This window comes from Abramis brama, assembly GCF_963993115.1.
Source record: "Abramis brama genome assembly, chromosome: 3".
Classification (NCBI taxonomy): Eukaryota; Metazoa; Chordata; class Actinopteri; order Cypriniformes; family Leuciscidae; genus Abramis; species Abramis brama.
Window position 1 is genome coordinate 39,488,052 of NC_139965.1, and position 17,987 is coordinate 39,506,038.

The 17,987-nt window shown below is 37.7% G+C and overlaps 1 protein-coding gene across 4 annotated transcripts in view; it reads left to right on the forward strand.

Moving 5' to 3' along the window:
- The window catches only part of tcf12 (transcription factor 12), a 116,301-nt gene that overhangs the window by 40,445 nt on the left and 57,869 nt on the right, over positions 1-17,987 (forward strand). For all 4 annotated transcript variants that reach the window (XM_084108264.1, XM_084108265.1, XM_084108267.1 and 1 more), the window contains one exon: positions 940-1,042. In XM_084108264.1, the coding sequence (XP_083964390.1) occupies positions 940-1,042 (103 nt within the window). The remainder of the gene's footprint in view (positions 1-939; positions 1,043-17,987) is intronic.

A 17,987-nucleotide genomic window follows, 5' to 3' on the forward strand; every position in this document is an offset into this window, starting at 1 on the left:
TATTGGGGGGGACTCTGAGTTTTAAAGGCCCACACTGTGACCGATATTTAGACCTAAGCCCCCCAAAGCTGATAACGGTCATGAAAGGGCAGACCTCAGCTGCCGAGGAGAGAACCTGACTTATTTATTCTACTTTTTTAAGTACAAGCAGGCTTTTGGCATAAAGACCTGATCTGTGTCGAGCTCTAGTAAACGCCTCACTTCATCAGTTTTATGGCATTTTCTGATGCATCATACCGCCGTTTTGCATGCACACAAATCCTTACCAGTCTAGCACTTTTTTTTTTTACTTTTTTTTTTTACAATGTACAACGTAGAAATATAATCATGAATGAAGTGCGACAAAAAGTAGGATTGCCGCACACAACCAAAATGTTGCCTAGCAACGGCATTCACAACCGAGCTAGAAACTTCTAGCAGCATCTCTAAAGATGTGCGCTAGCAGTGACACTGATCTTAATAATAATCAAAACACAATGCACTCAATCATTTTTAATGCTTAGAAATCTAATAAAAAGAATGGCTGAATTATTGTTATATCACTATATAGAATGGCAGTGTGTTCACATTAAAGAAAATGGGATCAAATAAACCATTTTAATGTGACATGATTTTTGTTGATAAATGCAAATGTTTCAGTAGCTGTTTTTTTGTTGTTGTTGTTGTTGTTTGTGCCCCATTAACTTTATTACAATTACACAATCGCAACACAAGCGCTATCTTCTCTTCAGTTCTTTTGTTTGCCCTTTTAATGAAATTCATCAAAGACTTTGAAGAAAGTGTTTTTTAATGAGGAGAGTGGAGAAATATCGATCGTTTCGGGGGACAGTTGACCATTTGTGCTCCCCTCTTTTCCCCCAGTAATTAGAGTAGTGTCATAGCACTCAATTAGCAGGTCCAGCTAATAATGTGTTTAATGCTGTGATCTCTTTCCCCCAGGGGTTTGGAGACAGCACTCATTATGCTGATCACTTGAGTGACAGTCGATTAGTGTCCCATGAAGGATTGTCCCCAACACCTTTCATGAGCTCCAGCATAATGGGTGAGTATCCGACCCGTTTCTCTTTCACACCCGTCTTTCTGTCATCAATCCATTTAGCAATGTGTGGACCGATCAGACGCTTCTCTCTGAAGGCAGTCACCACAGGAAGAAGTGCCAGAGATGGGTGAGGGTGTTGTCGTGCATTTAGTAAATGTATATTGTCTCTTATGCTCACCAAAGCTGCATTCATTTGATCAGAAAAACTGTAATATTGTGATATATTATTACAATTAAAAATAACTGTTTTCTATTATAATATATTTAAAAGTGTAATTTATTTCTGTGATGGCAAAGCTGAATTTTCAGCATCATTACTCCAGTCTTCAGTGTCACATGGTCCGTCAAAGATCATTCCAATACGCTGATTTGCTGCTCAAGAAACATTTCTCATTATAATCAATGTTGAAAACAGTTGTGCTGCCTAATATTTTTTACATTTTTCAGATTCTATGATGAAAGAAACGTCAAAAGAACAGCATTTATTTGAAATAGAATTTTTTTGTAACATTATAAATGTCTTTACTGTCACTTTTGAATAATTAAAGGCGTCCTTGCTGAATAAAAGTATTATTTTTTTTATATATGACTTTCTGAAAAATATACATACATTTTTTTTTTTTTATATTATTTATTATATAAGAAAATATTCATGGTTCTTTTTGTGTTAAAAATGAAAATCATGATGATTTGCCGTTCAGTGAGTTCAGATGTTAGGTGAGATTCAGTAACTACCCTGACAGATTCACTGAAGTGATTCACAAAGATGTGTGTCTTTTTTTTATCCATTCATTAATTAGTCATTTGTTCATGAATTGACTACACAACTACACCAATAATATTTATATATAATAATGTAATATTATATATTATGCATAATTAATTGCATATAATATTATTATAGGTTTATATATAATATAATTATATATAATATAATAAATATTATTATTTTTTTAATTTTTTTTGCTGCTGCTTCTCTCACATCTGTCCCCAATTTCTGAATCTTCCTGTGGTGTGACTGTCTTCAGGAGTTGACCCTCCCCCAGGGTGGAAGTCACACCATCATTACAGTTTTCCATCACAAAAGACTGTCTTCTAGCTAGCAGAAAAGCCACTGGCTTCTTCCAATGGCACACTGCATTTTTGCAGAGGAGAGTGAGAAGGGAAGGGAAGGGAAGGGAAGGAAGGGAGAGAGAGAGAGAGAGAGAGACAGAAAGAGGAGTTTCAGGGGTGGTAGTGAAACAAACAGATGGGCCAAAGATCAGCCACGGGCTCTCTCAAATCTCTCCCCTCTTTCCGAAGAGGTGTGTGAAACTCTACTGAACTCGCTCCACTTCCTCTTTTGCTTCCATAAATGTTTCAAATAATTTTCCATCTGTATCAGTTTGTGCTTGTTTGGCCCCTTGTTTTTACTGCTTGTTTGCTGACTCCACAGACACAAAGCATAATACACATTATTCAGCATCAAGATGACGTGCAGTGCAGATTCTGAAAGTTGCACACGCTTATTTCTGTTGTGTAATTTTGGAACATGTTGATGTTGTGGATTATTTTGTCATTGTGAAGTGCAACGTTTTTCTGTTACAACTATTTTAAGTACAACTATTTTCTGTTATAGTGCTATCCTTCTAAAATTCTGTATATTACAGGTATTTTACGACACAAATTTTATTTTTAATAGGCAGGGTGTCATTTGTTTATTTATTTTCTTTTGTGCAGACTTTTTCATGACAGTTGAGGTGATCTAGCCTTTAAATTGTACATTTATATATGAAGAGTTCAGATGCAAAAGCCTCTAAGTGCCATCTGAAATTTTCTTCTAAAATGATCATTTTTATCAAGCTCGTATATTTAAGTTCAGTTATTTCACTTAAATGGCAATGAAAATGACCTATTAATTGTCATTTAAGTGAAATTACTGAATTTAAATATACGAGCTTGATAAAAATGATCATTCTAGAAGAAATTTTTAGATGGCACTTAGAGGCTTTTGCATCTGAACTCTTCATATATAGATATATCTATCTATCTATCTATCTATCTATCTATCTATCTATCTATATATATATATATATATATATATATATATATATATATATATCTCTCTCTCTCTCTCTCTCTCTCTCTCTCTCTCTCTCTCTCTATATATATATATATATATATATATATATATGATATATATATTAAAATTTTTAAGAAATTGTTCATTCTAAAAATCTGTAGTAGCATTTTCTTAGATATTTATCAGGTGAAATGGCTTGATTAGAGTCACAATGGACTCTTTATCCCTTGAACGTGATTGATGGATGTTGTTATATCTGAGGTCTCTGTGTCTGCCGCTATTGTGATGTGCACGCACATGACAGCTTTATGGGCTGCTGAACCCCGGCTCTTTGTAGCATCACCCTGGAGACCGGTTGCCATGTAAGGTGGCAAGTTTACGGATGGGTGCCATTGCACGAAGCCCACCGAAACAAAATGTTATCTCTATGCCATTTGATCTGCGTGTGTGTGTCTTGTGCGTGTGTTTGTGGGTGGTGGAGGTAGGGATGATGTTTGGTTTTCCTCTGTCCTGTTGATGCAGCACTAATTATGCCTATAACTAGCAAAATATGGAAATGATCTGGAACAATGATGTGTCAGGGAATTAGACAATCTGATTGCACGGCTAAATTGCCTGCGCTATCTTGCTGGGATTGGACGAGAAGGCCGAGTCTTATCAAATTGAATTTCAGCAGTAATATCTGGGATTTACATGGAATTACCCATTCCGGAGCAACCTCATTAAATCATCTCTGAAAGGTTATTACTCACCAATGAAAAAGGCACATTACATTCGAATGTGAATGTAATACAATTAAGCATTACCATCACACGAATGGCATTTCTGAGGGAACCCTGGCCTATGAGTTACTCGTGGGTTTATGTGACCCATTTTTTTCCTGTGTGTGCCGTTTAAAAACAGAGCCGTGGTAATCTAAGTGGATTATCTCGAGACAAATCCCGGTGGTCTGCAGTTTCTTGAAGGAAATAGAAATCGTAGGCTGGAACTTGTTTGTTTACCTTTTCAAACTGTTTGCGGCTGATAAAACCTTCTCGAATCAGACACATAAATAAGTGATATATATATAATGTAGCTTAATTTAAACGGTGGAATCTTAACGCGTACACAATCTTATTTGTCCACGCCGTTAATGTAAGAAACGCCTCAGATTTGCTTTAATAAACCATTATCACATTAAGCAGTTTAATTTGAATGCTTCATTTAGTAGTCTTAAATATGCCTGTGGGGGCTGAATGCGTTGACCTGGTTCCATGCGCTCTCTAAGTGAAGTATGACATGTTGAGAGCAGCTTGGGGTTACCTGGGGTCAGCTATTGTGTATGATAATGAACATGTTACAGTTTATAGTGCTAGGCAGATGGCTGGTAATGACTGTTTATTTGACATAACATTTTAATTAGAGTAACCGCTGCTTGTTCTGAATAATGGAGATCCATTTTAAAGGTCACACTCTGTTCTGCTGCGTTTGTATTGGATTTGAGCTTATGTATGAACTGCATATCAGATGTTAGGTGCAAAATGTGATTCCTATCCAGCATCCGCCTTCACTGTGCATTTCCTTAGAGGTTTGTGTCTGAATGGATAGATATTTCACTTTGTTGCATCATCTTTATATATGGCGCATTTAGACCCCTGGGGTGAGTGAATGTGTAGGTGTGTGTTTCCCCATGTGTCTGTGTGTATGCTTGAAGAAAGCCCATGGGAGGGTCTGTGTCAGTGTCGAGGTCAGAGGTCAGTCAGTCTGGGGCGCACGTGCCGGCGCCCTGTTCCAATCCTCTTACCCAGCATCCTCCTCGTCTCTCGGCATGCACGTGGCACCCACACTGTGACGGCTAAAACCGTCCTGCGCTGTACACAATCCTCTGACGCGGCAGCTGAAGACATCGAGTAATGCATAATCACAAACATTGTCCAATATAAATTCAGTTCTGCACAATCCGTTTTCAGAAGCCTAAATATAATTTGTACCAAAATTTAACCCTATAATCAATTTGAAATAACATTGATCAGCCAACCGTAGCGCACCTTCTGTGTGTGCGTTTGTGTGTGTGCATTTGTAATGTGAGGATGGATCCCTGTTGCGTAATGATGACTCTATGTTGAAGTTTTAAGCAATATTTAATAAGGCTTAATGCAGATTTAGATTAAGAAGAAATCTGCATGCACGTAGAGAATCCTGCTTCTTCAGCGCAGCCAGTATTTACTGGTCAAACAGATTACCATCACAAAAGACAAATTAGTTTAGTACTTTGTTGACATTCCAAACTCCATGTGTAACAGTTGGCACGGACAGAGCTGGCCTGGCTTTAGACTTGATGAAACGGTCGACAACAAAACACGGTACATGAGTTTTAAATTGAATGTTCATGGGGAAAAAACGGTGCAATCAGTTGTACATGTGTTTTGCTGTAAACTTCCTGAAGTCTAAGGTGAAGCTTGTTGCTCTGAAGCTCAGGGGAATCTTGTGATTTGCATTAGATGGGAATAACGCGCATACATGATCTCAGGAAGCTGTGTTTCTTGGCAAAACTCTCACCTCCGCTGGAGTTTAGTTCTGGTCTGTCAGGTCACGCTCATTTCCAGTCAACCTTTTTTTCCCAAAGCATGCTGTTAAACGGTCAAAGACTGGGCCAAGCGGAATCTGCGGCTGCATAACTACATGGAAACCTGCAGAATTAAAAAACCAATGATTCATACAGTTGTCTTCTTTCCGTCCACATTTTGACTACTTTGAAAATGTTTTAGTGATGCAGTAAAATTAACAAAATATATGAAGAGTTCAGATGCAAAAGCCTCTAAGTGCCATCTGAAATTTTCTTCTAGAATGATCATTTTTATCAAGCTCGTATATTTAAGTTCAGTAATTTCACTTAAATGATAATTAATAGGTAAGTTGCATTGCCATTTAAGTGAAATTACTGAACTTAAATATACGAGCTTGATAAAAAATGATCTTTCTAGAAGAAAATTTCAGATGGCACTTAGAGGCTTTTGCATCTGAACTCTTCATATATAGTTTTCACTTTCGACTGAATTGGTTTTAGAGGGCAAGAACCATTGATGAAACCATTGACGAAACAGTGACGTTTAATAATAAGCTTCTCCGATGGTGCGTTATGATCATGTCAGCATGTCTATTTCATGCACACCACTTAGATAAGCTACAACAGGTGAACATCTCAGAAGGGTGGATGCTAAAGTAGTAATATGTAAAAATTGTTCAGTTGAAATATGGAGAAATGAGATATGTCTTGTTGCCGAAGAACTTAACTACTACTGGTTTTATTTATCACCTGAGAACACGACACCCTGAACAGCATATTGAGTTCAATTAGCCTACCCAATGAAAAGAAAGAGGCTCAATGAAAACTTTAATTTCGGTTGAGGTGAAAGATTTATTTTGATGCTTCACTACATTTTTTCACATAGCAATATGAGTGTAGTACTTCGCGATTAGATTATCATGTTTGAAGACCCCATGAAATTATTTTACAAGTGCATTTTCCTGTATTCCTGCGTCTTGACAAAACAGGATGCATTTGTAATATTCTTACATCCATGAACCATGATTTGCTTCTTGTTTGGGGAGGAACATTCTTATTCTAAAGATAATCTGATTGGACAAAAACTGATTGGACAGGAATCATCAATATTTTAGTCTGATTTCCTGTAAGAGCAAGACTATACATTTTAAATCTGTTAGAATTTAATTTTGTCAACCTTTAGTTCAACCTCTCAGAGTGTTTGTCATGGTAATGATTATGACAATGTTGATATATTGGGTCTTTGCAGAATAGATCAAGTACGGGACTTGCTACTGCCAATACATACACGACACGCTGCTATGAGCGAGTAAAACATGCTGCTGCTGTACAATAGGGCATTCATGAATTACCTGTAGCAGATCTATACAGGTGGAGCTGGGGAAGGTGGAGGGTTTCTGTAAGCGTGCTGCACTGCTAAGGCAAATGCTACTAACCAAGTATTTTAAGGTTGAGCAGCGAGCTCATTGGCTACTGATACAGCAGGAACCAATCAGCTATGCCCTGTAGAGAATGATGTGATTGCAAGCAGGTTGAGTTAAGAACCGATCAGCCTGCGCCATCTAGAGTTTCACAACGGAACTTTGTATTTATCCTTTCTTTTACCGGGAAGGTCCCATTGAAATCTCTTCTTCGATGGAGTCCTGGGAAGAAAATCACAATAGGGAAGAAAAGACTATTGCAACTTCTGTTTCATGACGACGTTAAGAATCTTATTCATCCATGCATGTTTAATTATTTACCACATACTTTTTAATCAAAACTCAGTTTTCTCAAAACTCAGTTATAACTCTTCTGACTTCTGTCTGGTGACGTATACTGTACTTCTCCAATCATTTAGTCCACTTAAACCCAGTCCCTTTCTTTCTTCAGACATCTGGCTCCATCCAATCAACAACCGATGGATAGAACCAAGTGCTTGTCCTACATTTTTTTTCTTTTATAATAATCAATTATCAATCGGATATAGAGTATGTCACAATAAGGAAGACAAGATCTGTTGCTACTTCTGTTACATTGCTAATTTAAAACTACTAAGCAGACCCATTATGATTGTCCCTCCAAATTAGCACAGAAAATGTGTAAAAAATCATCAGTGACCTTTAGTGCTAGTGACCCTTCATAATGATCTCACTTTACCTCAACCAGTCAAGCGCCCTCATGCAGCTATTACATTCATCTTTGGCATTTGGTGTCTTTTTTACTGCTTTTTTTCATCAAGCCTCTTGATTTTATTTCAAGATGACATGGATTGAATATTTGACTTTACACACTCTCTGATGAGATGAAAGTTTGAGATGAGAGAGAAGAGGACGTTGGATGAAGTCAGTGAAGTTACCATCTCTTTGTGGAATTCTGGATTTCTGCTTTTATTCACACTGATGGCTGAGAATCAAAGAGAGACAGAAGATATTACAAGGACATTTCCGGACTTCCTTGTATCTGAGATGTCGAGTAATTTGCTGTTCTGGTATCTGTTCGTTCGAAGCAACTCAAGAATGATTTTCAGCTGGTTAGATTAGTTTGTTTTATTTAAATACCATACAGCGAGTCCTCTCTCCACTCTCTCTCCACTACTTCTCTCTCTACTACTCAACTCCTCTCTCCTCTCTACACTCTCTCATCTCTACTTCTCGCTCTCTCTCTCTCTGTGTGTTAGTGCAAATGACTGTGTGTTTGTCACTCGCCAGCATTTCAATCCATGTGCCTGTCTATATTTTTAACAATGCTGACTGTCTTGTGGATGCACTCACGTTCCTGTGGCCTGCCGCACATCCTCTCTGTTTTAATCTGCTTATTATTAGCAGCATCAACGCACACGCACACACACACACACACACACACACACAGCCCTGCTCACTACTGAAGTGATTCAGTAAGACTTTGCCTTCTGTACTCATCTTTATTTAGCTGTGTACGTCAGAGCTGATCTCAGAAGACACGTCTAGTGATTGCACCCGTGTGATATCGCCTGCTAGATAAAATCTATTAGTTGGTCTAAATGTAACCCATGAGCTTGTGTTCCTCACCTGGGACATTAGGTTCACCAACGCTCCCCCAGGTCAAATCTCTATTTCTGTCTCCTCCCCAGAGAAGATCATGGCTGGTCTGGCACCTAAACGGTCCTCTCGCTGTACGAAGATGGCAGTAGATATTGTTGAAGTGTTGCTGTTGTTCTCGCCTTCCCAAATGGTGTAGCCTTAGCAACAGAACGCAAAGGTGAACTGTGTGAAAGGCGTCTCAGATTCTCAGACTGCTTTACTAGTGATGGCTATCACACCACAATAACTCTTTAAATTGCTCAGTTCTTGTTTTCAAATCATTTTGAATAAATGTTGTGTAAAATGTTTTAATTTCAGTAATAACATAGTAAGAAAATAATTGCCGTTCAAGCTGTTTGTGGTCAGTAAGATTTGTCAGTGTTTTTTTAAAGAAGTCTTTTATTCTCGCCAAGGCTGCATCTATTTGATTATACAGTAAAAACAGTAATAGTTTGAAATATTATTACAGCTTTAATAATTGTTTAATATTTTAATATATTTTAAAATATATTAATTTCAGCAAAGCTGAATTTTCAGCATCATTACAATATTGGTTAGTGGCTGCTTTTAGGGATTAAAAAATATATATATATATATTATTGTTTAAAATTACTAATAATTTAATAATACTGGTAAATTTAATCTATAACAAATCTCAAAATGAATATGCATTTTTCATATTGTCATGATATAAATTTTGTGATGCCTAGATTTACTTGTAGCATTAATAATGATTGATTGTAATTTTTAGTGTTTTATTCATTTATTCAAAATAGTATAATTTATTGGTGTATGACTTTTATCAGTATCACTCAGAAGATTTTGATACATTTTTGAATGAAGGAAAATCAATCTTCAATCTCAATCACAAGCTTTTATTGTGCAAAAGTTTGTGTCTAAAGCCACAGTATAGCTTTTAGGCAGTCCATTTCCTTTAGTGGATTGATGTATTCGGTTCATATCACTCTATACAGTATAGCCTACTGCAGTTTTGACCGCATGCCTGGATTAGCTCATTGTTTTGAGTGCGTCACACAGGTGGTTTGCAGTCATTTAATCTCTCTCGGTGCACTTCCGCTATGTGCAAAATAATTGTGGAACGGCACACTAATTTCTGAAATTTGCATCCCAACTTTCTGCCTGCAGTGCGTGTGGTGTTAGCGTGGCGCTCCCGTGCATGCCGCGCCGCTAAATGAATTCTCCATGCATAAGAGAATTGTTCTCATCTGTTTCTCATCTCCTTTGATGAAACCTAATGGCTTTCCAGGAAATGAAATTACGCAGTCATTTAGTGACAATGCAAAGTGTGCAGAGCGTTTGGTACCCCAGCTGTGTTTTTTTCTCTGTGCACAAGAGGAGCAGAACACAGTGATGCCAAGATGCATCTCGCTATCCTTTTGTTCAGCCGAGGGAAAGGAAAAAAAGATTTGTCCCAGTGCTCGGCTTGTCTGTTCGTATCTCGTACTGCATGTGATTTATTTATTTATTTGCTTTTTAATTATTCCTTAAGGCTGAGCATGTATGCTGTGTTCTGGCTCCCTGGTGTGTAGCGTTGGAGGCAGGTGTGTGTGGGGGGCCTCTGAGGGCCTCCGATCCTCTGATTGTGACCAGGTGCTGCTCAGGTGCACGATCCCGTAGAGCGGCTACACAACACAGCAGGGCCGCAGGTGCAGTCAAGAACACTCTCTCTCCACCTCCTCCCTGTATACCTCCATTTTATCCTCCTCCTGCCAGTCACTCATTTGCTCACTAATGCACTCTCTTTAGCGTGTCTGTCTTCCACCTAATCGTCCAATTATGTCATCATGTCCCTCCATTTGTGTTCACTTACACCACCAAGCAAAAGTTTGGTGTCGGTAAGATAAAAATAAAAATAAAAATTTGTCTCTTATTCTCACCAAGGCAGAATTTATTTGATCAAAAATCAAGAAAAAACAGTAATATTATAAAGTATTATTTATTAATTTATTTCAAAATATTTTTTTTTCTAAAAATAGTTTTGCATTTGAATGTATTTTAAAATGTAATCTATTCCTGTGATGGCAAAGCTGATTTTTTTTTTTTTTTAGTAGCAGCAATTACTCTGGAGTAATGGCTGATGAATAGAAAGTTCAGAAGAACAGCATTTATTTGAAATAATCTTTTGTAACATTATAAAAGTTTTTATTGTCACTTTGAACTAGGTTCGTGCTCTTTTCCCACATTAGCCCACTCTGTGTCCTCCGCTCTTTTACAGATGTGTTTTGTCCATAAAAATGCATTATTCACTGCTGTAAAGTGACATGAATGGTGGATATTTTGGTGCAATTAATCGATAATCACATTTGTTGTCGATTAATATTTCCATTACTGATTATTAACGTTTTTTGTTGATAAGTTATTGCAGGCACTGTATATATATATAAACATGCACTGTAAAGACCAACTCGCTGTTTTTTCAGCATCTCACGCCATGAGCACTGATTTTTAAGATGCTTTCACTGCCCTGCATCAAGCTGTTTTTGAATGCAAGAACACATCCTTTGTGAACGGCTCTTGTGAATTAGTCAAGGTTGTGAATACTTAAAGAAGGCACTGTACATGACATTTGAGCAGCCTCAACTTTAGCCACTCGCACACAGGAGTGTTTATGATGCTGGAAGCAATGTGTGCTGACACAGGCTCAGAGCAGACATCTGTAGTGGTGTGGGAGTCTGGTGGCACTAGTGTGAAGTGTAGTGGATGTAGCTGGTCATTATGCAGAGCTCCAGGGTGCGCTTATCTGTTACTGCGCTCAACCAAGCGTGAAGAGCCCAAGACGGCCTGAAAGGCCACAAATCCCTCTCCTCCGCTTCTACTTCTACCAGCGCCCCTCCTCCCTTCCATCCACCCGTCATCCGCCCTGGCTTCCCCGGGCCCGGGCCTCTGTGCGGAGGGGGTGAGGCGAGCGGGCCGGCCAGCTGCAGAGATCAGCTGGGGCCTGGTGCGCTCATGTCTGCAGGGCTGTTCGCAGAGGGCCAGGAGAGTTCAGAGCCTTCAGGGGAGGCGGCAGAGCTGATAGAGCCCTGCTGATAGAGAGGTCCTGGGAGCTTGCTGTCACAGGCCACTGGGGGCGACCGAAATTGCAGCCTGAGCTAATCTGTCTACAACGAGTCTATGCCGTATAGAGTTCTGTTATCAAACGCAAAAGCAGGGGAAAAAAAATCATGACAACAAAATCAACAAAAATATGAATGGCACACTGAAAGGTTAAGCCTGAAGTATATATATATATGCAAGTAGCGCTTCAAATTCTCAGCCATCTAATTGTTAGTATGTGCTTCTGTTGTACATGCTCTACTGTGCATATCTGTGCTGTTAAAGCCAGTGTATTAGTATTATTATTATTCAGGTTGCTTGCTGTAAGCATGTCAACAGTTCAACTAACTTAAGGATTCCCGTGGTGAATCAAAACCTGGAAATATCAGAGAATCTTAAAATTGTGATTTCCAGGGCTGGAAAAGTCATAGAAATGAACCAAATCCCAAGAATTTGACATTTCTGAATTTAATATAGCCTAGATGTATTTTTTATGATTTATTGTTTATATGAATATAATTTTCAAAGTTCAAAAGTTTGGGTTCTGTAAGATTTTTTTAAATCAATAATTCTATTCAGCAATTATGATAAAAAATGATTAAAAAAATGACACTAAAGACTTTAGACTTAAAGACTAAAAACTAAAAAAAATCTATTTCAAATAATTGCTGTTCTTTTTAACCTTGTATTCATCAAAGAATCCTGAAAAAATGCTTCACTGTTTCCCTTAAAAATATCAACCAGCACAACCAGTTTTAACTGTGATAATAATAAGAAATGTTTCTTGAGCAGCAAATCATCATATTAGAATGATTTCTGAAGGATCATGTGACACTGAAGACTGGAGTAATGATGCTGAAATTTAGCTTTGGTATCATAGGAATAAATTAAAATGTAAAATGTATAGAACTAGAAAACGTTTGAAATATTGCCCTTCTTGAGTTCAATCTCTATTAAAGCAATTTTTAAAAAACATTATCCTGTCATCACGAACGACTGGAAAATTCATGGAAATTCATCAGTCAAATGGTGTGGGAACCCTGTAATTTTTCTGTCCCGGGTATTGCGCCAAAGGCACTTTCAAGGAAAGTCTGTTCACTCAGCGGCCATATTTGCAACGTCTACGGGCAGCTATTTCGGGCATCCAAGTCCTTTCCACTTGAATAGGGAGTCCTGAAATGTCAAAAACTGCTTGACAAACTCCCAATTAAATAACATTCTTCAAATCAGAAACAAAATCTGAAATGAACTGTCCCATAAATTGTTTCTTATGCTCAAATAGCGTTTAAAAAGCTTATTTTTCAGGCTAGAACCACCAATGGTTCCTGAGCTCGTACCTCAAAATACTGACTGTTTCTATAGCAACCAGAGCTTCTAATGGCATCTGCAGTGACGCGATTGGCTCTTTTATTTAGAAACCGGTACTTATTCTGCCATGAAAGTTGCACTTTCTCCCATTCATAAGTAACATGAGTGCACCATCTTTGTATATCTAAAGTCCATAAGAATGCAACCCATACTTACGTTCTGACACATTTCAGAAGAATGCAATGCTTGAAACTTAAGCTCATGTAGCTGGAAGTGTGTATGTCCACGTACTTGTGTAGAAAATGTTTCAGGCCTTAAAATAGTTTGATTCTTTTATCTTTGATATCTTGTTGCCCGATACTCATGATGGTGTCCAGAATTGTGCCAGATATCTCAATAATGCGTAATGACACATGAAAATGCGACGCCTACGTTCTGCATCCATGTGCAGCACAGTTGGATTTACTCAGTAACACAAACAGCATGTGGCACTTTGAGCTTTGATGACTGTATCATTAGCTGGCATTATTTAATCCAATCCCGTTACATGCATAACGAAGCCTGAACAAAAAACCTCCCAAATCTACTTTCATTCTTTATTGGAGTGTGTATGCATGATTCTGGGCTTTCTTTCTCTCTCCTTCATGTTTTCTTTGCTGCTTTCCTCCATTTAGTTTCTTCTCTCGGTGCATTGCTCGCATTTTCCTGTATTCTCAATTACTCCACCCATCATCCTTTCTCATGTCCCCTCCTCTCATTAACCCCCTCTTTTCCACTCTTCAATCACCATTTTTAATCTCTGTTTGCTTTTTTTTTCCTTTTGCATTTTTTCCACCTCTCCTCCCCAGTTTTATCCCTTGGTACTTAGCAGCATCTCATGGCAATGACAATGTTAGTGATAGTTAAATGAAAATGCAAAGTTGAAGGGCAGTGATTCATTAGGAAAGAATTCTGCCAGTGAAACAAATGTAGTCTGGACCCAGAGCACCCTGCTTCTGTCAATGACTTTACCAGACTTCTGTTTCTCTCTCTCTCTCTCTCTCTCTCTCTCTCTCTCTCTCTCTCTCTCTCTCTCTCTCTCTCTCTCTGTCTCGCACTCTTTCAGCTTTCAGTTTCAAAGTACTTTATTGGAATGATTATTTAACACAACATACTGCCAAAGCATCAATACAAATGAAGAATAGTGATGAAAAAAGGTGCCAGTAATGGTAGTATAAATATTATCCAAAATCCAATGAAATGCAATAAAAACAATCAAATAAATTCAGTAAGTGAAATCTTTCTTATTAGTATTATTCACAGCAGAGTAACGTTATTCCTTGAAATATATACTTTTGTTATTTTTTTCATAACAAACTCTGAAAAGCTGCTTCTATGAGACGAAGTACTGGTCAAAATTGAAGTGAACCTGCAGATATATGATGCGAACTGATGCAAACAATACATATCATTGCCATATTCATTATTATTATCTGATATTACAGATTCTTTTTTTATTGATCATATCAGTCTAAATTGGATTTCATTATACTGTTGTAATGCTTACATTTACTTTTAAAGTAATAATTGTATTTCTGGCATTTTTTTGTTGTTGTTGTTGTTAAAATAATGTAGATTTTTAATATCAGACATTTATCAGTTATTGGCCATAATAATTATTACCATGTCTATATTACCCAGAAATGTAATATGTTTAATATGTTTTTTTTTTCTTTATTAATTTGTGAATATTTACATCCATTCACCATATCACAGATACTGAACATTTCAGTGGAGAAAAAGCAGTTTAGAGGTATTTTCAGGCACCGTGTCCATTGGAAGACGATCTTCACAGTCTTTCACGCGTAGGCATGCGGTGTGGAGCGATGTCGGAGCATATGTACTTCTGAAGGCTGATGGCTAATGGGCTGTGTTGAGTATAATTACTGAACGACCTGTTGAAATGAGAGGGGGCTCATGGGATGGACATTAGGGCTTCTGGCTCCCACCTGTGTGTAGCCGAGCTCCTGCTGTGCCCCACAGGTGCTACTCTTACATATACACACACTTACATGTACACACACACCTGGCTCGGGGTCTCAGGTGGTGAGCGTGCAGTCAGTCTGCCTAGAAATAACCCATCCTCCCCCACATCTAATCCAGAGAGGAGAGACGAATCCTCTGAATGAGTGCCTGTGTAAGACTCTCAATGCAGAAGCGCTCCAACATTTTCTACACATACACATACAGTGTATAGAATCCAAGGTCTGTCATTGTTTGTGAAGGAAAAGAAATTCTACCTTCAGCTTTAAATCTTCATATTAAGCACATATACAGCACTATAGATGCTATAATACTCTTTTATTAAGATATCCTTCAGCTTCACGTAATTTGCCCTTTCAACCCTCTACGCACACCTTGACAATAGAATCGCCATTGGCTAGTAAATTTTTTTGGTTACTCGCCAGACTGATTTACTATTATTATATATATATATATATATATATATATATATACATTCCACCAGTTCAGCTCATCTTTGTAAAATGGCACATATTTTAAATATCTAAATGTACACCCTTAAAATCATTATATTATTATATTATGATAATCACGCATTATTTAATGATAGAACTTTAGTGCATATTTGTCATTTTAGTTGAACTTATGACTGGTGGTGGTGCTTAAGATATTGTTGGTCATTTAGTGTTTCTGTAAAAAAAGATAATAGTAATTATTATTAAAAGATAATCCTACTACTAATTCTACTACCAATATTGACAATATACAACACATGAGCTGCTGGGTTCATCAATGTTAATTACGTTGTCAGCGTTCGCTCTGATTTGCTGAATTTAAAACAGGGATGAGTGCCATCCAATGAGATTGCTGTGTGCGCATTAGTTCCACCCACTACCGGAGAAACCGGCATGTCTTCTGCTTGTTCTTAAAAGCTGAATAATTCCAGATGAACTCCTTTATTTTGACAGAAAAATACAAACAAGAATATCGTTTACATGTAGCGCGTCGATTTTGCGTGGTATGTATGACTCTCGTTCTCTCTCTCTTTGCGTGTGTGTGAGAAACGCGACGGCGAGAGTTCGCCTTCACACTAGAGTTTACAGTTCGTCAAATACAGGTACGCTGAGCTGAATTTGAAATACTAGTACATATAGTACAGATTGCTTGACGGAGCGAAACTCTCGAGCCCTCTCGACTCAGTGTTCAGCGAGTGAAAATATATCTATGCTAAACTTATAATTGGCATCTAACACACACACTGGCGAGTAAAATCTAAGAATTTATTAGCCAATGGCTAATAATAGACATTCTTTAGTCGCTCAGAGTAAAATTTACTCGCATAGGCCTATGCGAGTGATTTACTCGCATGGTAGAGAGTTGCCTTTAATAAGGCAGAAAAGTACTGGATGTATTACGTTGGGAGTAATAATAGACATAAATATCAGTCAGGCCGATTACTATGATAGTTTTTAAACATTTTTAGCATTTTCTGTTTTAAAATATAAAAAAATAAAATGTTCATACATATTGTATAATGTTCATTTAATTTCATGTTAAATGTTTAATTACTTTTAGTTGTATCCTAATTGCTAGCATAAAAGTACACTACTATTTAAGTGTGTGGGGTCTGTAAGACTTTTTGGTAGCACTTTGTTTTATAGTCCTGTTTCACATTTACATACTATGTACTTATTGTAGTAATGTCACTAACTGGATAATAACTAGGTACTAACCCTGAACCTACCCCTAAACCTATACTAACCTTAACCCATGATGTTACCTTACATTACTCTGTATTTTTGTCGGTAAGTACACTGTAAGTACAATGAAAGTACACATACTATGGTCACCAAGGCTGCATTTATTTGATCAAAAATAAGTGAAAACAATAATATTGTGAGATATTATTAAAATTTAAAACTAATTTGATATATTTTAAAATGCAATATTCCTTGATGGTAAAGCTGAATTTTACTCGTCTTCAGTGTCACATGATGCTTCAAAAATCATTCTAAAATGCTGATTTGCTGCTCAAGAAACATTTCTTCTTATGATCGGTGTTGAAAACAGTTTAATATTTTTATGGAAACCTTTTTTTTTTTTTGATGATGATGATAGAAGGTTCAAAACAACAGCATTTATTTGAATTTGGTACAGTTCAAATTTTATTTACTGTCACTTTTGATTAACCTAATGCAACCTTGCTAAAAAAAAAAAAAAAAAAATGAATTTCCTTTAAAAAAAAATCGTACTGACCCCAAACTTTTGACCAGTGTGCTGAATATTATAAAATGGACAGTACCAGTCCTGGCTTCTGATTGGACATTCCAGCGCTCCAGCTCTTATATTCTATGCTTTGACCTGTTCATGTCACTGCATATCACCCATAGTGTTGCAGAATTTGTTGAGTACAGTGTTAACTCCACCAACGGTATTAAAATATCCCTGTAGGTTGGCTCGTCCAAGCCCTGGACTCACTTTCACACATACAGAGTGAATTGTTTTCACACGCTTCCCTCTCTGTGACACGATTTCTCTCTGACAGAACCTTGAGAAGTGTTACTAAACACTTCTGCAGCATGAATAGAGAAATGTTTTAATACTGACAACTCTTTCATTGCTTCTGACATATGCCTGTTCTCTGATATCTAAGTCTCTCAGCTTCCCAAATGTGTCTTAAAACAGGATTTTGGCATGGTTGCGTGTGAGTTTGAGAGTATGCCGGCAGCGCCGCCCGAGTGGGATCAAAATTCCCCTCCTGCATTCATCCTTCTCCATCCTTCCAAGTGAGGCCCCATTGTTTAACAGTTGCTTGGCATTTGATACCAGCCGGCTTCAGTGCCTTTGATGTGGCTCAGATGATGCGATATCCATCCTGGGCCCCGCCCTCCCGTTTTTCCATCGCATTCTCGACGCACGCCATCGGCTCCGCCA